We start from the raw sequence: 23,414 nt of genomic DNA on the forward strand, positions 1-23,414 counted from the left end.
TTTTATAAGGGCTCTCAAACACGGATACACTGAGAATCTCAACACCTGGGGTGAAGATGGGGGAGGGGCAGGGAAAAAAGCAGGTAGGTGTATGCATTTTAGAAAAACCACCCGTTGCAGTTCTGCGGTTGGCTCCCCAGTGTGGCTTGTGAGATATTAATTTAGACAAAAAGATCAAGCTACCAGTTTATAATATTTATTTGAGTATATACTGTATACTCAAAGCAGAAGTTATATTCAAGGTGAATAAAAATTGAATTACCTGGATATTCTGCAGAGAAATGAAAGCATATATCTACACAAAGACTTGCACACCAATACTGATAGCAGTCTTATTCATTATAATCCCAAACTGAAAACAACCCCAAAGTCCACCAGCAAGTGAATAAAGAGGCAACATGTGCACCAAAACATGGATGACTCTCAAAAATATTATGCTGAGTAAAAGCCAGGCATAAAGGATGGCTCCATTTATATAAAATTCCTGTAAACTAATTTATACCAACAGAATGCAGATTATTGGTTGCCTTGGGGACCAGGGGTGGAAGGACAGACTGACTGCAAAAGAATATGAAGAAACTTTTGGGGTGATGCAAACATAATGTATCATGATTGTGGTGTTAGTTTCACAGATGTGTACATCTATTCAAACTCACTGAGCTCTAATTTTTTTCACAACTGCAGTTTAAAGTATGCCTTAATAAAACTAATAAAAATTTGAATTAGCAATCCGAGCTCCTGAATACTAGCAAATCTCAAGGGGCAGTTGTCATGTAACTAAGACTACTCACCAACCCAAATGCATGTCTTCTGAGTTACCCTTAGTATGAGCAATTAAAACACTACTGGGCCCTCAACACTATTCTCTCCCCTGAGCCACTGAATAGGGTTTTTAACAGAAGCAGTCAATAACTGCAGAGCTAAATTGTTGCATAGAGACTGGGTTCATGACCTTGTCCCCATGAGAACTATATCCTAATCCTTCTAACACCTGATAGATCAAGTTCATGTGGTTTGATTCACTCCAGTGGGTGTACCCAGATTTTACATCTATAGCTTAGATAAAATAGACTGAGTTATGCAAAATTCCCTGCAAGCTAGCTCTAATTCCCTTCTTTACCATACATCAGTGGTCAGCCATTGAAAACTCTGTCCTAACCAACTAGACTAACCAACCTTTGAGGAAGAGGAAAATATGTATCTAGAGAGGTAAGTTCCAAACCTATTTTACAATTAACATGCCTCAGTTCAGATATGTATAGAAGCCAATTTGTGTTCTAAAGTCCACTTATACTGTAATTTCAAACTTTTATTTTCATATTTAATGCCTTAGTAGCCTTTAATGAACAAACTAGTTTAAAGGTCAGTGGAAGATAGGCAAATATTTGTATGCCTACAGTTCTTTAAAACTTCATGATAATGTAAGATCTTTAACAAACTTATTGTGAACCAACGATTTGCAAATGCACTTTTGACCAATTATCACTTTAGAACAGATTGTTCACTTGTTTTCTAACCAATAAGCATGAATATTCTGTATATTTTAGCTTCAGTGCTTTCTATGTATTACTGTAAAGATTTTATGTAATATAGTTGTAAAATCCATATTTTTTAGAAACTTAAATTTATCATGATTTGCAAGATAAACAGTATGACAACAGAACATGTCCCATGAGTGAAGAAATATATTTAAAAAGTTTTGTGTTAAATTTCTGTAAATGAGTCTGCCTTGGAAATTCTTTGTCCCACATTTGTGAGAAAATATCACAGACTTGGCTCCATTCCATTCTGACAGCTGCAAAACAAGTATAACTGTTCATTAACCTGTTAGGAGTAGAATTCTTCTACAAGATAATTATTTGTTCCATGTAATAACTTTCTGGAGAAGCCAAACGCACTTGATCCATTTTTATTTCAAAATGTCTACAAAGTTTTAATTCTCCATTATACAGGTAATTTTTCAAAATCTAGACATTAGTCAAATGTAAGCCAAAGTCCTTACACAAATAGAATACACTCAAAGATCAAAAATATACATATCTTTCAGCAAACTTTGTTACATAAATAAGAAAAATATATACAGCTGGTGTTTTCAAAGTACAATTATCTTAACACTGCAAACATGTATAGAAGGAACTAAAATAAAAAGAAACACTACAGCAAAGGTTAAAGGAACAACAAATTCATTTTACAACATCATCAATTATAAAGATACATATATCAAATCTTAGGGGAATATATACTTCACACTGGGATCTTAACTTTTACTTCACTTTGTTTATTTTTTTAGAATACTCTCTGGATAGGTGAAAATCTATCCATGACACCTATTACAAAAGTTACATGTGAAGAATTCAATAATCTAGGTCTTTGTACCCTGGGATAGATGTAAAAAGAATTCTTTAAAAGTTAAATTTGTATAAGCCTATGTTAACAATTTCCAAGTAAACTGTTCTATTGGAAATTAAATATTTCAAAGTAGAAAATGTTAGGAAAAACTTCACTCAAAAAATTTTAACACAGTAAGCAATAAAGAAAAATTATGCCAATGTTTCCTTAGATAAAGGCAACTCAGCTAGGTTTATGTTTTACCCCAGAAATTCTCCTTCCTTTTCTTAGCTCGTGCCAGAGTTTGAAAAGCCCGGAGACTAGAAGCTGCAGAGCGAGCAGAAATCTCAGACAATCTGTCCTCATCTGCAATGAAAAAATCCCGAGATTATATTCATTGCCAAAAATATCTATTAAATAAACATTATGTTTTATATAACAGAAAATTAAAAGCATCAAACTGTGTTATCAATGTCAAGTTAGTCAGGAAAAAAAGTAATCTACTGAAATGTAAGATACTAACACTCTCATGATACCTCACAGTAGTTTTCCAGGTTTATCATATATAGAAATTAAACCTTTTAATCTTAAAATTTAACGTTAAATTTTTTTCCTTCTTGAAATCCCGTCATTAACAGAGCACACGGCCTATGATTTCAGTATTACTTGAAAATAATTCATCATAATACTGTTTTATCCTACTTTAAAAAGCACAGCTATTCTGAGCAAAAAGCTTTTCTAAACTTTTTAAAAACAAAATGCCATACCTTAACATGGCATTTACATCACATTTCTAAAATAATCTCACTAAATGTAGAAATAATTTTTGATTTTAATATGCTACCCTTCCTTAATACTGAAATTCCTCATTCTGAGTAAGCAAATCTTTTATAAGGTTATTTATAGACACTATTCTTCCATTAGAAAGAAAAAAGGACTGGATTCAAAGTTGCCAGACATTTGCATTTCAAAACATACAACTTGATTTCTAGCTCAACGAATTATAACAAAAAGTCCTAAACCTGCTAAACGGAAAGAAAGTCTTTAATGTATGATACAGAGTATGAAATTTAAATTTACTTCCAATTCAAACTTTATAAGTTCAGTAATTCCATACTTCTTAGGATGAATTAAAATAGTGATTCAATTATTCATATTGAATTCAAGTCTCCTGCCACTATTATAAGCAAATAAATGTCAGAATAAAAACTACAAAAGGCTGGGCATGGTGGCTCACGCCTGTAATCCCAGCACTTTGGGAGGCCAAGGCGGGCGGATCACAAGGTCAGGAGTTTGAGACCATCCTGGCCAACATGGTGAAACCCCATCTCTACTAAAAATACAAAAATTAGCCAGGTGTGGTAGCGGATGCCTGTAATCCCAGCTATTTGGGAGGCTGAGGCAGGAGAATCACTTGAACCCGGGAGGCAGAGGCTGCAGTGAGCCGAGATCATGCCACTGCACTCCAGCCTGGCGACAGAGCGAGACTCCGTCTCAAAAACAAAACAAAACGAAACAGCAAAAAAGAATAATGTCAATTTTCTCTAATCATGTATTTGTTTGACCATGGAAAATTGACAAAAATATATAGGCATTTTTTTAAAAGATGAATGTTAACACTAGGCCAAATTCCTGAGCCCCCAGCTAGACAAGGTGGAAACAGAGAAAGAACACTGACCTCAGCTGTGATGTCAGGCACAATCTCTTATTGTATGTTTGCCCTAGAACAGTTTTTTACCACTTTACTCCCAGCTTACTCATTTGTAAATGGGGGTAATTTCACTCCCCCTCACAGGGTTTCAAGGATCTAATGAAAAATCTGTGGAAGTACTTCATAAGCTATAAAGTGCTAATCAAATGTAAAGCCATTATACTCTCATAGACTAGAACTCAAACTTTTATGTTATGTGACTACTGAAATACCTTCATCATTAAAGGCTTCATGTTGAGGTAACTGCAAATTGTTCATCCTTGCTTTTCCCACTTAAAAAAAAAGGCAGAAGAAATTATCCTTCAAAAGCTACTGAACAGCTTATCTCAATTATATACTAAACTGTTAGTAAAAGTAGGCTGTCAGAAATTTTATTAATTATCAAACCTACATGTGAGTAAAGGTTTAAGAAATGAAAAAGATTTTATTAATTAATTTTATATCGTAATAGAAATTACCATAAAAGGGCCATTCATAATTTATAATGCACTTAGCAAGCATGTAAACAAACTATGGATAACTTCCTAATATTCTTTCCAATGATAATATTGATCTATTCTAACTTTAAAGAAACGTAGTAGGCTTCTGATTAGAGATGGTAAATTAAATACACGCATTTACAAGAAGAACAAACTCATAGGACAAAGAGAATGGGAGCAAATAAGACAGCAAGAAACTTTTTGGAACATGGAAAGCAAATGGAAGAGCAGTGAGTGTATAACTATACCCAAGTAAGTGGAAGTTTAAGCCAGCAGAAGAGTGAAACCAAGAAACAACCAACTTGTTCCCCTGATGGCTCTGGGTTTGGGCGTACTGAATACCACTGAAAGTTGGAGTGAAGGGAAGACTGAACCAGGAAGCTGGCTAAATATGTTTTTACAAAAATAGTTAATATGCCAGGTCCTCCTTTAAATTTGCACAGCTGGGTAGTTCCCTCTTTCCCAAAGAGGCATGGAAGTTTCGTCTCTAAAAGTTTACCAGAGATACTTTGACTGAAGGATACCAGGTTCAACTGTGGGCAGGGGTACTGTATTCAAAACAGAGGCATTATATGTATCATTTACCTCTTCAAAGAGATAAAACATTCCATTCATGAAATAAGAATGGGATGCTGTATAAAAGCAATATGCAATGTTCAAAAATTCTTAGAAATTAAAAAGAGCAAAAATCTTTTTAAAAAACTAACAGACGGCATGTGGAGAGTCAAAGAGCAGACCCACCTAACCCAGCCCCTGCCTGGCTGTGCCCCTCCACAGCTTAACAAAAACGACATAAACTTTTGGGAGTTTTATAACCCTGCCCAGGTGTGAGAAGCCAGAATACCTCCCCTGGGCAACACAGGGCAAGCTCAAATACCACTGCTACTACTGCAGCTGGTGCTCTTTTGCAAGCAGCACCTCCTGATTAGAGGCCAACTGACACAGTCCATTATATCATCTCTAGATAGAATAACGCTGTGCCCAGAAAACCAGTGCCTGACCTCAGCTGTCACCACTGCCTGCAACACCCTAGCTGACCAGTGGTCCTGAATCTGTCTACGTGACAAGTTCACAACTATTATAACCAACATGCAAGAAAGCCAGCACCCTAAGCCTATCTACAACCAAGGAATCTCAGGAGTCCCAGATCTTTCCACTGGTGGGAAGTTTCTTTCAGCAGAGACACAATTGCAGTGCTAGGCTCAGCAGGGAGTCTACCCCATCACCCCAACAGTCAGGCAAGCTTAGTGCTCATGAAGGGTCTTGGAGAAGGGGTCTTATTTCCCCTTGTCCACCACTGCAGACACAGCTGGGACTTCTCCCACAGGACTCGGTATGAGTGTGCCTATAGACAGCCTTCCTGGAACACTTTAGGGTGACCGCTTCCCCACAGGAGGAGCACTCCCCAGATGCAGGCTTGCATGAGAGGCAGAGTCACAATTCCTATCTACTTGGATAGCATTCTCACCCTTCACCCTGATAAGACCTCACTGCATTTAACTGAGAGCTCCCCCAGCCACCTTCATCAAGGCTGGGACCTGTGCCCACCAGTGGGTATTGCATTCACCCACCTACCTTAGCCACAGTAAGTTCCTACCCAGGGATACCTCCCCTAATGGCCTGAAGCCTGAACTATCAACTCAGTAAACAAAATACTGGAGAAAAATTAAATAAATGAAAAAGTACACACCACAGGGGAATGAGATAAGCTTCAAGAGACCTCTGCCATTCCAACCCCACAGGAGACAGCAAACTTGCCAACACGCTGAGTACACGGCTACTACAACCAGCAACTGAGGAAGCCATCATACAAAGACTCTCTATAACCAAAGAACTTATAAAGACTCTTCACCCCTAAAAGCACCAAGAACCAAATTAAACTATAACAAATTATAATCATTAAGGTCACATTCTTAAGAGGGGAAAAAAAATTGTTAAAAAAACACACATAGTCAAATCAAAAATAAATTTGAGAACAATTAGAATAGTCTACCCAAAAAAGAAGGAACCAGAAAGTAATTCTAGTAATATGACAAAACAAGGTTCTATAACACCCTCAAAAGATCACACTCACTCTCCAGTAACTGATCCAAACCAAGATGAAATCTTTGAAATACCAGATAACAAATTCAGAAGGTTGATGACTAAGCTACTCAAGGAGCTACCAGAGAAAGGTGAAAACCAACATAAAGAAATTTTAAAAAAATTCAGGATATGAATGAAAAATTTCCCAGAGAGATAGATATCATAAAGAAAATGCAATCAGAACATCTGGAAATAAAAAACACACTTAGAGAAATACAAAACGTAGTGGAAAGTTTCAAAAATAGACTAGAACAAGTAGAAGATAGCTGCATGCCAGGTCCAAGAGGGAGGAAAAAGCAGAAAAAAGAATTTCAGAGCTCAAAGACAAGGCTTTCGAATTAACCCAATCAAACAAAAATAAAGAAAAAAGAATCAAATGAAATGAACAAAGTCTCCAAGAAATATAGGATTATGTAAACAACCAAATGTAAGAATAAATGGTGATACTGAGGGAGAAGAAAAGGCTAAAAGTTTGGAAAATTCCTTTGAGGGAATAATTGAGGAAAACTTCCCTGGCCTTGCTAGAGATTTAAATATCCAAATACAAGAAGCTCAATGAACTCTTAGGAACTTCATTGCAAAAAGATCATCACCAAGGCACATAGTCATCAGGTTATCTAAAGTCAACATGAATGAAAGAATTCTAACAGTTGTGAGGCAAAAAGCATCAGGTAACTTACAAAAGAAGAACAACCAGACTAACAACAGACTTCCCAGCAGAAACCTTACAAGGCAGAAGGCATTGGGGTCCTATCTTTAGCCTCCTTAAACAGAACACCTATCAGCCAAGAATTTTGTTAGTTTAGCAAAACTAAGTTTCATAAATGAAGGAGAAATAAAGTCTTTTTCAGACAAACAAATGCTGAGGAATTTGTCACTACCAGACCAGCACTACAAGAAATGCTAAGTAGGAGTTCTAAATTTTGAAACAAAAGCTTGATATGCAACAAAACAGAACCTCTGAAAGCTTAAAACTCACAGGGCCTATAAAACAACACAACGGAAAAAACAAAGTATCTAAGTAACAACTAACATAGTGAATAGAACAGTACCTCACGTCTCAATATTAACATTGAACGTAAATGGCCTAAATGCTCCATTTAAAAGATATGGAATGGCAGAATGGATTAAAAACCACAAACCAAATATCTAATGCACAAAGATTCATATAAACTCAAGGTAAAGGGGTAGGAAAAGATATTCCATGCAAATGGAAACCAAAAGCAAGCAGGAGTCTTATATCAGGCAAAACAGACTTTAAAGCAACAACTATTTAAAAAAAGACAAAGGTCATCATATAACGATAAAAAGGTCAGTCCAACAAGAAGGTATTACAGTCAGTCCTACATTTATATGCACCTAACACTGGAGTTCCCACATTCATAAAACAATTACTACTAGACCTGAGAAATGAAGTAGACAGCGACATAATAATAGCGAGTGACTTCAATACTCCACTGACAGCACTAGACAGATCGTTAAGACAGAAAGTCAACGAAGAAACAATGGACTTAAACAATACTCTAGAACAAATGGACTTAACAGATATTTACAAAACATTCTACCCAACAATTGTAGAATATACATTCTTCTCATCATTTCACATGGAACACTTTCCAAAACAGACCACATGACAAGCCACAAAACAAGTCTCAATAAATTTAAGAAAATCATACCAATTATCTTCTCAGACCACAGTGGAATAAAACTAGAAATCAACTCCAAAAGGAATCCTCAAAACTATACAAATACATAGAAATTAAATAATCTGCTCTTGAATGATTTTAGGGTTAACAATGAAATCAAGATGGAAATTCAAAAATTCTTTGAAATGAGTAACAGTGACACAAGTTATCAAAACCTCTGGGATACAGCAAAAGCAATGCTAAAAGTTTATAGCATTAAATGCCTACCTTAAAAAGTCTGAAAGAGCACAAACTGACAACCTAGTATCACACCTCAAGGAACTAGAGAAACAGGAACACCACGGCATACTAATCCACCATTAAAAGGAATGAAATAATGTCTTTTGCAGCAACTAAGATGGAGGTGGAGGTCATTATTCTAAATTAAGTAACTCAGGTATGAAAAATCAAATACTGCATGTTCTCACTTACCAGTGGGAGCTAAGCTATGAGGACACAAAGACATACAGAGTGATACGATAGACTGTGGGGACTTGGGGTGGGGGAAGGGATAAAAGTCTACATGTTGGGTACAGTGTACACTGCTTGGGTAACAGGTGCATTAAAATCCAGAATTCACCACTATAGAATACATCCATGTAACCAAAACTACCTGTACCCCAAAAGCTATTGAAATAAAAATTTTAAAAAACACAAAAGATAGAAGATAAAAATTAGTAACGCTTTCAAATTTAAAGACAGAGATGGAAAACAGGAGAGGTAAGATAAAAAATAAAATCATGTCCAACATCTGAATAGGAGCCCTAGAAAGAGGAAACAGAGAAAAGAGAGAAATTTTTTTTTTTTGGCCTCCCAGACTTAAGCAATTCTCATGCCTTAGCCTCCCAAGTAGCTGGAATTACAGGTGTGCACTGACACACCCAGCTAATTTTTTTGTAATAGAGACAGGGTTTCATCATGTGACCCAGGCTGGTCTCAAATTCCTGGCCTCAAATGATCTGCCTGCCTTGGCCTCCCAAAGTGGCTGGGATTACAAAGATGAGCCACTGAGCCTGGCCAGGAGAGGAAATTTTTGACTGAATAATTCAAGAAAATGTTCCAGAAGTGAGAATTTTCCAGATTGAAAGGTCTATGGAGTACCAGCAAAATGAATAAAAAAAAAATACTCCCTCAGAGGCACATCATAAAATTTCAGAACATTAGATATGAAGAGAAGATCCCAAAAGCTGCCAGAAAGAAAACACCACACATAGAAGATCCAGAATAAAAGGAGCATCTGACTTAACATTAACGATGGAAGCCAGAAAAGAGCTGAGCAATGCCTACTAACACTAAAGGAAAGTCATTTCTGACTGTGAATTCTACACCCAGGCAACATTTGGCAATGTCTGGAGACATTTTTGGTTGTCACATCCAGAGAAGAGGTGCTACTGTCATCTATCTAGTGGATTCCCTGTATGTGTATGAATAAGAACTTGAGAGATATCTCACACATATATAACAGCAAAAAGTGAACTTAGGTGCAGCACAATTAGTCCCAAGGAGGGAGTTTTCCTATTTAAAGAAATTTTATTAATACATTAACCAAAAATACTAAATAACTGATTTATTAACATAAAATGCATTCTTAGCCTTTGTACCTATCAGTATAACACTTTATTTTAAAAGACAAAAAATTAAAACCAAAATAATTACCATTGTGCTGAAACTCTGGATCTCTAAGAGAGCCCTGAATTCGTCGAGAGGGATGCCAGTAGGATGGAACATGTGGTGGAGAAGGCAACTGTCCAGGGGGATTTGTTGGGTATTTTGGAATTTTTGAAACTGGAAGAGTTGCCTCAGCAAATTTGTGGATATTGTCTTCAAAATCTTCCCGCAAAGGCAGAGGATCAACTGTTTTTATACCAGCAGCTGGAGAAGTCAGTAGGGATACAGCACGACCTTCTTTCTAAATGACAAAAAAAAAAAAAAAAAAAAAAAAGATGCCTATGTGTAGATATGTAAATAAATAAGCCAAACATTTAAATGCAAAAAACATAACCAAAAAGCAGAAGGAGAAATATGAGAGAATTTATGCAACCTCTATGTGGGGAAGATATGATATAGACAAACAGACCTGGCTATATAAACAAAATACGTAGACATTTTAAAAATTAAAAGAAAAATGCAGAACTTGGAAAAAATACAACTTTTATGACTGACAATGAATTATCATTGCTGCATAAGTATTTCTTTAAAAACAGTAAGAAAAATATAAACCTAATTAAAAAGTAGAAAAAGGATATGAATAAGCAATTCATATAATGTACACACAAATCACAAACAGCAAACGTATTCTTCCTTATTAATGATCAAATAATTATAAAATGAAAGCACTGAGATATTAATTTTTCACGTACCAAATTTCAAAAATTAATTTTTAAAAGCACAATGATACCAGAGCTGGCAAGGATGTAGAGAAACTGGCAACCTCATAGACTGCTATTGGGAGTACAGTCTTTCTGGGGGGCTGGCAAAACATAGCAGAAGCCTTAAAATTTAGCATTCTTTGACTTCTTTGACTACACAATAATACTTGGGGAGTAGTTACAAACACAAAATAATATAAACAAAAATGTAGCTACAGATGGATTTCTTTACAGTATTTCTTCAAAACAGACTAAGAAATAACAATAGAAATTTGAATAAAAATTAGATTTTAACAATAAGCATCTGGTTTTAAAAAACTGTGGTGTAACTATAGATTGCACATGTCTCCATAAAAATAAGATTATGAATATTTCATGATGTGAAAATATGTTAACAGTGCTAAAAATAGATTATAAAACCTTTCTACACTATGATAAATAAATAACCAAATATACTAACACATATATACCTAAATACCTCAAAAATTTAACAGTGGATGTCCCTGAACAGTACATGTGAGATATTTACCTTCTTTTTTAGTTTGGTCAGTATTTGCTGTTTTCCACAATGACTATGTATCACTGTCCTAAAAGTCACGAACAATTTTACTTTTTAAAAGAAGGCAGCTAGCTGGACACACTGGCTCATGCCTGTAATCCTAGCAATTTGGGATACTTGGGTGGCCAAGGCACAAGAATTGCTCGAGCTGGGGAGGCAGAGATTGCAGTGAGCCATGATTGCATCACTGCACTCCAGCCAGGAAACGGAGAGAGACTGTCTCAAAAAATAAAAATAAAAATGGTCCAGGTGCAGTGGCTCATGCCTGTAATCCTAGCACTTTGGGAGGCCGAGACGGGAGGATCACTTTAGGCCAGGAGTTTGACCAGCCTGGTCAACACGGTGAGACCCCATCTCTATTTATTTTTTAAAAAATTTAAATTAAAATAAAAACAAAACAAGGCAAACCAGTAAAATCAAATACAGTTCCAAACTTTCCTGATTATTTCTTGTAATTGTTGCCTTCACTTATTATCTTTGATTCTATCAATGTAACATTCAAAACATTGCTTTCTAAACTTAGATATCATTTTCTGTGATTGCAGAGCTTATTGCTTCAAACTGGCCTAGGGCTGTTAGTCTCAACCAATAAACATACTTCAAATCAATATGAAGGATAAAACCACAAATCTTCCACTTGCTTTCCTTTTTAAACAAGTATCACTTAGTACAATACAAATAATTCCAAAGAGAAATTGTTCTTTTTTTTTCCTTTTTCTATATATATGAACAAAATTTGTGATCTCTGTAAAACTGGTTTTACAATTGCTGAAAACACCGGAAAGAAACCTGTAAAATAAAAGACATGGGGTTCCCAGGTTTAACGTAACTGATTCTGCGATCTGTTTTTGAGCCTAAATCCTCAAAAGGCCAATAGGCCTCACTGCTCTACTCAGCCCTGTGTACAGCAGTTCTCCACTGAGGAGCCACAGTGACTTGATTTGCCCTGTGAATCATATCCTATTTGCTTTGTTGCTTCTGATATTCCAGAGGTTTCCCAGTGACATCAGAATAACATCCAAGAGAATAAACCCCACTTGATTATAATGAATTATCTTTTTGATGTGCTGCTGGATTCAGTCTGATAGTATTTTGTTGAGGATTTTTGTGTCTACCTTCATCAGGAATATTGGTCTACAGTTTTCTTTTTTTGTTGTTGTGTCCTTGCCAGATTTTGGTATCAGGATGATACTGGTTTCATAGAATGTGTTAAGGAGAAATCCTTTCTCTTTGATTTTGGGGAATAGTTTTAGCACATAAACAGAATTAAAAACAAAAACCATATGATCATCTCAATACATGTAGAAAAAGCATTTGATAAAGTCCAATATCCCTTCATGATAAAAATCCTCAACAAACTAGGCAATGAAGGAACATACCTCTCAAAATAATAAGAGCCATCTATGACAAACCCACAGCCAATATCATACTGAATGGGCAAAGGTGAAAGCATCCCCCCTAAGAACAAGACAAGGATGCCCACTCTCACCACCTCTATTCAACATAGTACTGAAGTCCTACCCAGAGCAATCGGGCAAGAAAAAGAAACAAAAGGCATCTAAATAGAAAAAGAGGAAGTCAAATTATCTCTGTTCACTCACAATATGATTCTAAACCTAAAAAAACCCTAACAATCCCTCCAAAAGACCTGATAAATGACGTTAGTAAAGTTTCAGGATACAAAAATTAACGTGCAAAAATCAGTAGCATTTCTACACACCAATAATTCAAGCTAACAACCAAATCAAGGATACAGTCCTGTTACAATGGCCCCCCAAAAATAAAGTACCTAGGAACACAGCTAACCAAGGAGGTGAAAGATCTCCCCATGAACTACAAAACACTGCTGAACGAAATTATAGATGACATAAACAAATGGAAAAGCATTCCACGCCCATGGATTGGAAGAATCGATATTGTTAAAATTGCCATACTGTCTAAAGTAACTTACAGATTCAATGCAATTCCTATCGAATTACCAATGTCATTTTTCACAGAATTAGAAAAAGCAGTTCTAAAATTCATAAGGAAGCAAAAAAAAAAAGGGCCCAAAGCAATCCTAAGCAAAAAAAAAAAAAAAGAAAAAAAAAAGAACAAAGCTGGAGGCATTACATTACTTGACTTCAACCTATTACTATAAAGTTACAGCAACCACAACATCATGGTACTGGTAAACAAACAGACAGACTAATGGAACAGAAAAGAGAACTCAGAAATAAAGCCATACACCTACAGCTATCTGATCTTTAACAAAGATGACCAAAAAAAATGAACAATGGAAAAAGGACACCCTATTCAATAAATGGTGCTGGGAAAACTGGCTGGCCATATGTAGAAGAATGAAATTGGACCCCTATCTCTCACCATATACAAAAATTAACTCAAGATGGATTAAAGACTTAAATGTAAGACCTCAAAGTACAAAAATCCTAGAAGAAACCCTAGAAAAAACTCTTCTGGACATTGGCTAAGGCAAGGAATTTATGACTAAGTACTCAAAAACAAATGTAACAAAAAACAAATTGACAATTGGGACTTTTGCACAGCAAAAGAAACTATCAACAGAGTAAACGGACATCTTACAGAATGGGAGAAAATATTTGCAAACTACATATCTGACAACGGACTAATATCCAGAATCTATAAGGAACTTAACAAGAAAAAAACAACTCCATTAAAAAGGGGGCAAAGGACATGAACAGACACTTCTTAAAAGAAGACAAAGCAGCCAACAAACATGAAAGAATGCTCAACATTGCTAATCACCAGAGAGATGCAAATCAAAACCATAATGAGATATCATCTCACACCAGTCAGAATGACTATTACCAAAAAGTCAAAAAATAACAGATGTTGGCAAGGATGCAGAGAAAAGGAAACGCAACCCCTTTGGAAAGCAATATGAAAATTTCTCAAACAACTAAAATTAGAACTACCATTCAACCCAGCAATCTCACTACTGAGTATCTACCCAAAGGAAATCATTCTATGAAAAAGACCTGCACTCATAGGTTTATTCCAGCACTATTCACATTAGCAAACTCATGGAATCAGCCTAGGTGCCCATCAATAGTGGATTAGATAAAGAAAATGTAGTACATATACACACCATAGAATACTGTGCAGCCATAAAAAAGAATGAAATCATGTCCACTGCAACAACATGGATGCAGCTGGAGGCCATTATTCTAAGTGAATTAACACAGAAACATAAAGTCAAATACTGCATATTCTCATTTATAAGTGGGAGCTAAACAAGAGGTACACACAACATAAAGATGGAAACAGACACTAGCAACTACAAAAGGGGGAGAAGAGGGAGGGGTGCAAGAGTTGAAAACCTACCTATTGGGTACAATGTTCACTATTTGGGTGATGGGTTCAATAGAAGCCCAAACCCCAGCATTACACAATATACCAATGTAACAAACTTGGACACGAACGCTCTGAATCTAAAATAAAATTCAGGCTGGGCACAGTGGCTCAAGCCTGTAATCATCCTACCACTTTGGGAGGCCAAGAAGGGAGGACTGCTTGAACCCAGGAGTTTGAGAACAGCCTGGCAACACAGCGAGACCCCCAACTCTACAAAAAATTTTTTTAAAAAATTAGCCAGGCATGGTGGCACATATCTGTGGTCCCAGCTACTCAGGAGGCTGAGGTGGGAGGATTGCCTAAGCCCAGAAGGTTGGGGCTACAATGAGCCATGATTGCACCACTGCACTCCGGCCTGGGCAACAGAGCAAGACCTTGTCTCAAAAAGCAAAAAATGGGCCAGATGTGGTGGTTGTAACCTGTAATCCCAGCACTTTGGGAGGCCGACGCAGGTGGATCACTTGAGGCCAGGAGTTCAAGACCAGCCTGGCCAACATGGCAAAACCACATCTCTACTAAAAATACAAAAATTAGCCAGATGTGGCGGCAGCCGCCTGTAGTCCCAGCTATTTGGGAGGCTGAGGCATGAGAACTGCTTGAGCCTGGAAGGCAGAGGTTGCAGTGAGCCAAGATCGCACCACTATACTCCAGCCTGGGCAACAGAGCAAGTCCCTGTCTCAAAAAAAAAAAAAAGTGAATATAAAATTAAATTAAAAAAAAAAAAGAATAACATCTAAGATCCTTACTCAGCCTCCCTTTCTAATCTCATTTCCTGCCCTCTCCCCTTCCCTCTCCAGGCTCCAGCCACACTTTTAATCTCTCTGGGTTCTTGCCCTAGGGAAGAACACTTGCACTTGCTGTTCTTTCTTTTTTTTTTTTTTTTTTTGAGATGGAGTCTCACTCTGTCGCCCAGGCTGGAGTGCAGTGGCGTGATCTTGGCTCACTGCAACCTCCGCCTCCCGGATTCAAGCAATTCTCATGCCTCAGCCTCCCAAGTAGCTGGGACTATAGGCGTGTGCCACCATGTCCAGCTAACTTTTGTAATTTTAGTAGAGACAGGGTTTCACTGTGTTGGCCAGGCTGATGTTGAACTCCTGACCTCAAGTCATCCACCTGCCTTGGCCTCCCAAAGTGCTGGAATTACAGGCATGAGCCACTGTGCCCAGCCCCTGTTCTTTCTAATTGGAAAACAATCTCTGCCCCAGATCTCTGCATGGGCACCTTCCTCATCAGTCAGGTCTCAGCTAAAATGTCATCTCCTTAGAGGTGCCTGTGCTGATGGCCCAAACTAAAGCTGTCTTACCCATCCCTTAGAGATCTGTAGTTTTATTTAATTCACAGCGCTTACTACTATGTGAAATTATTTTCTTAAAAAATTGTCTATTCCTCCCAATGAAAATGTAAGCTTCATGAAGGCAGGGATTTTGACTTGATTATCAATAAATCCCCAGATCCTAGAACAGTGCCTGGCACTTGGTAAGAGCCTATTAAATGTTGAATTGAATGAATGAAAATAAAACTACCCTCCAAAGAGCCTCCTTGTCCAGAGTTCTCTTGCTCAGTGCATGGTACCTCCATCAATCTTGTTGGGCAAGCCAGAAACTTAGCAGGCACCCTGTCTCTCATCCATTATCCAACCCAGCATCAATCTTAACATTGTTCCCCTTACACAATTGTGCAGTTTCACCCACTTCTGTCTATTCCTACCCTCCTTCATCCAAGCTACCAACACCTCCTATGTGGACTACTGCAATGGCCTTTTAAGGGCATTCACAGCCTACTCTTGCCTCCTATGGCAGCCGGACAGATCTTGCAAAACATATATCCATCACAATTCCCATATTGAAAATATTTCAATGGCTTCCCATTGCTCTTGAGATAACAAAAGAAATCCCAATGTTGCCATGTTTTCCAGCCTCATGTTGTACCAGGCTCCCTGCCACACACCGTATTGGTCTTTGTTTCCTCAAACTCTACATTGTTTCTCTCCACAAGATCTTGGCATATGCTAGGCTCCCTCTCCCCATCCTTTTTTCCTGGTTAATGCTTCCTCTTCTCCTTTATCTTAGCTCAATTATGAGTTTTTCAAAGAAGCATCATTGACTTCCAAGAAGGTTTCTGATCTCCATGATTAGAACAATTCCTTCCAGAATAGCGCTAAGTACTTTTATTTTGAAACTCTTATTAGTTTTAATTTCATTTCTTTTTTGGTGTGATTAACATGTATCTCCCTTACCAGACTGCAGGTTTCATAAGATTATGTACCATGTCTGTTTCTATCCATTATCATTGCCATAGCATGTGGGTAAATATGCTAAATGAATGAAGTGAGCAAATCCACACCTGGGTTTTTAATATAATTTTAAGATTTGAAAATGTTTCCTGATGATCAACCCAATATGAGAATTCTACCCTAAAGTTTTGGGACATACTGATAATTTATTGGAAATTGAATGACCTATGGGTTTAATTTTATACATAATAATAACGTAATTTCTTATCAATGCTTTTATAAGAGAATATAAGGGGAAAAACTGATGGTGTATATCAAAGTTTAGTGACTCTTCTGCCTACCAGTAACCAAGGGGTAGACACTGGGAAATAACCAAATCTAGCTAGCTCCTGGTATAGTCCCTGGTAGTGCTGGTCGCAGAAAATTCACATGGAAGGATATCCAATCAAGTTGTCAATAATAAACTTGTGTACGTATGTACATATGTATGTATTTATTGGTTTGGAGAGAGTCTTGCTCTGTCTTCCAGGCTGGAGTGCAGTGGCGTGATCTCAGCTCACTCCAACCTCCACCTCCTGGGTTGAAGTGATTCTTGTGCCTCAATCTCCCAAATGGCTGGGATTACAGGCGTCTGCCACCACGCCCAGCTAATTTTTGTATTTTTAGTAGGGACAAGATTTCCCCATGTTGGCCAGGCTGGTCTTGAACTCCTGGCTTCATGTGATCTGCCCACCTTGGCCTCCCGAAGTGCTGGGATTACAAACATGAGCTACCGCACCAGGCCAGAAACTTATTTTAGAGGAGTTGGTAATTAAAATGTTAAAAGTGTATAGTACTCACAGCGAGACAGAGAATGGCATTAACATTCTAAGGGATGATATTACTCTATTTAGATTATTCAATAAATTAATTCCACAGTAAGTGAAAATAATACATATAAATCCAGCCACAAATATGGATGAGTCACTCGTTTTGGCTGAATCAGCTGTGTGTATACAGTTGCCTAAAAGCTCACACCTTCCAGATGGCAGCCTGGATTTCTAAGGAGGAGTAAAACAGTCCATTAAGATCTGATTCTCATGAGTCCTCTGACCATATTCCTAATGTCACATTTCCTTTAATAAACCAATGTATACATAAGCAACAGGAAATAGTTTTGATATTCTGTCACTCCAATAACATTCATTCAATCTGTTACGTGCTATGAGCTGGGCTCTGTTCTAAGCACTGGGGATTAAGAGGTAGAGGGTGCTCTGATCCCATCTCCCACCTGTTCCCAATCCCTGAAAACTCCTACTTTGTACTCAAATTCACAAACAGCCATCAGCAAAATTCCCTATAGATTTTCAACCTTTTCTCTGAATGTTCTCTATTCTACTCCAACCACTTACACCCAAGATGTTAAGTTAAGCCTTGTCATTACTGGTAACTGCAACCTCTCCATAACCTAAATTTCTGACCACCATTTCCTAACTTTAAAACTAATCCCCACAGGTGCCCCAATTCCAACAAGTCTTTTATTTTACCTAGACCATCCATCCACCGATCCTATCACCTCTGCACTCTTCTCAAGTCCCAGTGTCCTTCCCTCACCAACTCATTATAATCCCTTCTTCATATATACCTCAACTCCATTCCCCTTTTTCTCACTTTGTCTTATTCTCATGACAAATTCAAAACCCTAGGTAAATCCAATTCTATCTGATAAAAGTATCCTGCACTTCTGCAGCCAAACATTACTGGAGAAGGGCACACAACCCTTCCTGACTGGTCTTCTGCCAACTTTGTGACCACCAACTTAAAATGGCCCCTTAACATTGGCCTAAAATATCCCACATTCCCCTGGCCCACTCACTCTCCCACTCTCTGAGAAGACTACTCTATGCCTTCACTTTCCTCAAATCTCCAACATCTTCCCCAGCCTTATTCTCAGTAAGGATCTTTCTTCACATGTCACCAAGAAGCAATAAGAAGAGGTCTTCCAAAAGCTGCCATCACATCTTCCTACATTCATCAGCAGTGCCTGCCCATGAATTCTGCTTTCCCTCTTTTAACAATAAAGAAACAATCAGTGTCTAAAGCCAACCCTTCCATATCTCCACCAGATCCTAAGCCCTTTCTCCTACTCAAGAGCATCTTTCCAACAACTTTCCCCTCACTCCTGCATCATCAACTTTTCTCTCTCCAAAATTATTCTTGTCAACATACAAACATGCTGTTGTGTCTTCCATCTTGTTCTCACTTCTCTCAACTACTCCTGCATTACTCTGCTTCCCTTCTTGGAAAAGAAACTTCAGAGAATTATCTGTGGCAGCTTTCTCCAATTCTTCTCCTCTTTTTTCTCTTGAATTCACTTGCACTTAGGCTTTTGTCCCTTCCTTCCACCAAAACTGCCCTTTATCAAGGTCACCAAAGACCTCCACGTTGCTAAATCTGATAAGCAATTGTCCTATCTTACTCACCTATCTGTAGCATTGACTCTCCCTCCTCCTTGACACCTCCAGGATACCAGTCTCTTGTTTGTCACCACCTCACTGGCTGCTCTCCTTCAGTCTCCTTTGCTGACTAGTCCTCAACTTCCCAATATCAAAAAACTGGGGTTTAGACCTGTCTACAACTATTCTTCTCTGTCTACACCCACTCCCTTGATGATTTCCTCCAGTCTCAATACTTTAAAAACCTGACCCACCTAAGCTATAAAGAGCCTCAAATCTGTACCTATAGCCCAACTTCTCCTCTACACTCCAAACCTATATAGTCAGTTCCCTATTCAACATGTCTACTTGTATGTCTAATAAGCTTCTCAAATTTAGAGTGTCCAGAACGGAATTCTTGATCTTCTCCAACTCAGTTAAATGGCGACTCCATCCTTATTGCTAAGGCCAAAAATCTTGAGTCATCCTTGATTTTTCTCTTTCTCCCACCCCAGATCTTATCCATCAGCAAATCTTGTTGGCTGTACCTTGCATGTGTATCCAGAATTGAACTTTATATGACCTTCACTGCCACCACCAAGGTCCAAACAACCATCACCTCCTGCCTGGATAGAGTAAGTGACTCCCAACTGTTTTTATGCCCCAGCTCTTGCTCTACTACTACCTATTCTCAACACAGCAGCCAGAAAGACCTTGGAAAAAAACTAAATAAAATCATGTCACTCCTCTGCCTTTCCAATAGCTTGCCACTGCATACAGAAAAAAATTCAAAATCTTTGCTATGATTTACAAAGCCCTACACAATTTAGCACCCCATTATGTCTCTGAACCCATTATCAACACTACTCTCCCTCTCATTCTCTCTCTCTCTCTTCCAGCAACAGTGACCTTCTAGCTGTTCCTCAAGGGGGCAGGTACCCCCTTCACCTGAGGGATCTGTACTTACTGTTCTTGTCACCTAGACCTTCCCAGATCCGCATACAGGTCAATCCCTTACCTTTTCCAGATCCTGCTTAAATGCCACTCTCGCACTGAGGACTTCCCTGGCCACTTCCTGTTCACTTCAGCAGCTTTATTTTTCTCCTTAGTACTAATCAGTATCTAAAATACTATGTATTTTACCTGGTTATTTTGTTTATTGTCTCCCTCCTCCACTAGAATGTAAGTTCAATGATGGCTATGATTTTTGTCTGTTCTCTGCTATATCCCCAGCACTTAAAACAATGCCTGGAACATAGCTGGAATACAACTGTCACACAGCAGATGCTCAATGAAAGTACTGCTTTCTTTATCTTCCTATTGAGTCACTACTGACAAGGTTGAAAGTGTATCAACAAAAACGTAATGCTTCTAACAGAAAAAAAGTCAAGCCTTTTGCCTTACTAAAAGCAGGTTAACAGTATCATCTCCTCATATGATAGCCACAATTCTCTAAAATCTTAACCCATCATTCATTTATTACATGTGTCTACAATAATTAGTCCTAGATGAGATGCTTTTTTCCCCAAAACATATTTACCTTAGTAAAATCATTCTTTGAAGTTTCTAAACAATCCTGAGAGGTCATTCTTTTCCTCTGTTCTGGGGCTGGAGGCTTCATCTTAGATGGAGACACTAAAACAGCACCACCTGGAAAAATAAAGATGACAGTTTCAATTACACTAAATTAACATGTAGAAAAAGCAGGTTAAGTAAGAACTGCACGGTGTTTGCCGATTACCAACAGCTGGAGTAGTGAGATCATGATGAGTCCTCTGGATTCCACCAAGTTCTCTCAGCTTGGGAGTAGGAAGCCGGCCTCCTTTTTCTGAGGATACTGAAGAATCTGACCTATAAATTGAAACAATCTATGAATCTATACAGCATTTCCTCGAGAAAATATGATAAAAAATACTTTGCCATCATTGTACAATAATAAAGTATAAAACTTGTAAGAGGCCAGGCGCGGTGGCTCATGCCCGTAATCCCAGCATTTTGGGAGGCCGAGGCGGGCGGATCAGGAGATCGAGACCATCCTGGCCAACATGGTGAAACCCCATCTCTACTAAAAACACAAAAACAAAATTAGCTGGGTGTGGTGGCGGGCACCTGTAGTCCCAGCTACTTGGGAGGCTGAGGCGGGAGAATGGCGTGAACCCAGAAGGCGGAGCTTGCAGTGAGCCGAGATCGTGCCACTGCACTCCAGCCTGGGTGACAGAGCGAAACTCCGTCTCAAAAAAAAAAAAAAAAAAACTTGTAAGAGAAGGCCATTTTGTTTCTGAAAAAAATAACCACCAAATCCACATGCAGTTAAAAGCGACTGAAATTTTCAATAATGAATAGAACTAAGCACAAGATCAAAAATAAAACAGAACACTGAAAAAATAATATAAGCTATATCAACTATATCAATAGAAGAAAAACAACCCACAAAGAAAAAAGTGACTGAATACTGGATAATGGGGAAAATCACTGCCAAGTCAGCACCGGCACAGCACAGAATCCTTCCTCACATCAAAGCTCAAGTTCCATAACATCCATGAATGAATAAAGGATTTAGATTATAGACAAAAGGCACTATTATCATAGGTGGAGAAGAGCCACTCCCCAAAGCAATTTACACATAAAACAACAGGAATTAGCTATTTTCAGAAATCACTTTTTAAAAAATATTATAAAACATTATCTTTTTTGGTAGAATCATCTGATATTAAAGAACACCAGTTTTTTTCTTTAAAGTCATTCTTCCAGACACATTTGCAAATCTGGCACACCATAAATTATAGGACGTAAATGAAAATAATCCTAACTACTTCCTCCCAAAGTAGCCCAGAATTCAAGTATTCAATTACCAATCACTAGTGACTTAAATACCTGAGTGAATCAAATTATTCACCATACAGCAGTGCCTCCTTTGTGACATTGAAATAAAATCTGCAATTTATTAGTCATAAAATCAAAAGTGTAAACCACTATATTTAGTGACAAAATACATATCAACCATGTAAATAACGCTTCTCTATACTGAGTAATTTAAAACTCTCACCCTTCTTTCATCTTATCTGCCTTAGATTTCTCATGTACATCCGACTTCTCTTGCTCTCCCATAAAAGCCTGCTTGCCCGTTTTCCTGTCCCCTTCCTCTTCATCGTCGTCCTCCTCCTCTTTCTCCCCGGGCTGTTTCTGTACGTCTTCACTTGTGTTCTCTGTATCCCAAGCCAGCCGCCTTCTAACGGGTATGGTGGGAGCTGACACACCCAATTTCTCCGTGGTATTTTTCTGGGGCTGTTCTTCCACGATATTTCCTTTTTCTTCTGGTTCTGTAGAAGGACATTTCTGCAAAGTCTTATGGCTTGTAGGATCTCTGCGTAACAAAATCAATTTTATTTTAAATGTGAATAGTTTGCACTTTTCTAATCTACACCAATTTTAGTGAGTCCATCATTTCCTTCTACTGTTCACAACTACATGTTTTCCATAGATATTGCCTTGCTCAGGTATTGAAGAAGGAAATCTAATTCGTTTTATAGCAAAATAAATGAAAGTCATAATCTGGAGTTTCTATTAAAATATTCCAAAATGTATTTATCTTCTTTTACTCCTACCTTCACATATGCTTGTGTACATCTGCTGACACAAGTCATACCTAGCCCTAAACTGGCATTTACACACATAAACTAGGACCCCATGGTCTAAGTTCTTCAATTACTTTCACTTACAAATAATTAAATCATGTTCATTTTAACCCAGAACAGCAGAGCGCTCTTCCATAAAATCAGCAGCCAAGTTCTGAATTAGCCACAAAATCTATTAATGAGTAATAGCTATGTATTAATAGCTTGCAGTCTCTACTTTTTTATTGCTGTTGACTTTCTTTTTACCTTCTAAAGGTCTTTTTACATCTACCATGTAATCATCCCTACTCCGCTATTAACTGCCAACAAAAAATATTATAAAAATCTAGCCTTCCAGATTTACATTATGTGTTATTTATACATAAATAAAGCAATCTACATTGCTTTATTTTTCACTGAGAATAAAAATGAAATAAATGGCTGCCACAATTCCATTCGACTAGGAGACACATTTTGAGTAGTCAGGTCATTTTCCTATATCATTCTATGATCTACATAAGCTTCAACAAACTTTTTTTGCCATCCACAAAGAATATCTCAC

At 37.8% G+C, this 23,414-nt stretch overlaps 1 protein-coding gene across 16 annotated transcripts in view; it reads right to left on the reverse strand.

Annotated features, from left to right (window-relative positions):
• Positions 1–1,893: 1,893 nt before the first annotated feature.
• MDM1 (Mdm1 nuclear protein) overlaps positions 1,894–23,414 on the reverse strand; it is a 39,121-nt gene continuing 17,600 nt past the window's right edge. For 10 of the 16 annotated variants that reach the window (XR_010148351.1, XR_010148350.1, XR_010148349.1 and 7 more), the window contains 6 exons: positions 22,285–22,602; positions 20,980–21,089; positions 20,779–20,888; positions 9,945–10,197; positions 4,252–4,311; positions 1,894–2,694 (listed from right to left, as the gene is read on the reverse strand). Coding sequence is in view for 13 of the 16 variants with exons in the window: in XM_063786890.1 (XP_063642960.1) it covers positions 2,582–2,694; positions 4,252–4,311; positions 9,945–10,197; positions 20,779–20,888; positions 20,980–21,089; positions 22,285–22,602 (964 nt within the window). In the remaining 3 variants the exon portion in view is untranslated. The remainder of the gene's footprint in view (positions 2,695–4,251; positions 4,312–9,944; positions 10,198–20,778; positions 20,889–20,979; positions 21,090–22,284; positions 22,603–23,414) is intronic. The other 6 variants (XM_063786891.1, XM_063786893.1, XM_063786892.1 and 3 more) reach the window with 1 other exon arrangement.

The sequence above is a fragment of the Pan troglodytes genome, chromosome 10, assembly GCF_028858775.2.
Source record: "Pan troglodytes isolate AG18354 chromosome 10, NHGRI_mPanTro3-v2.0_pri, whole genome shotgun sequence".
Lineage (NCBI taxonomy): Eukaryota > Metazoa > Chordata > Mammalia > Primates > Hominidae > Pan > Pan troglodytes.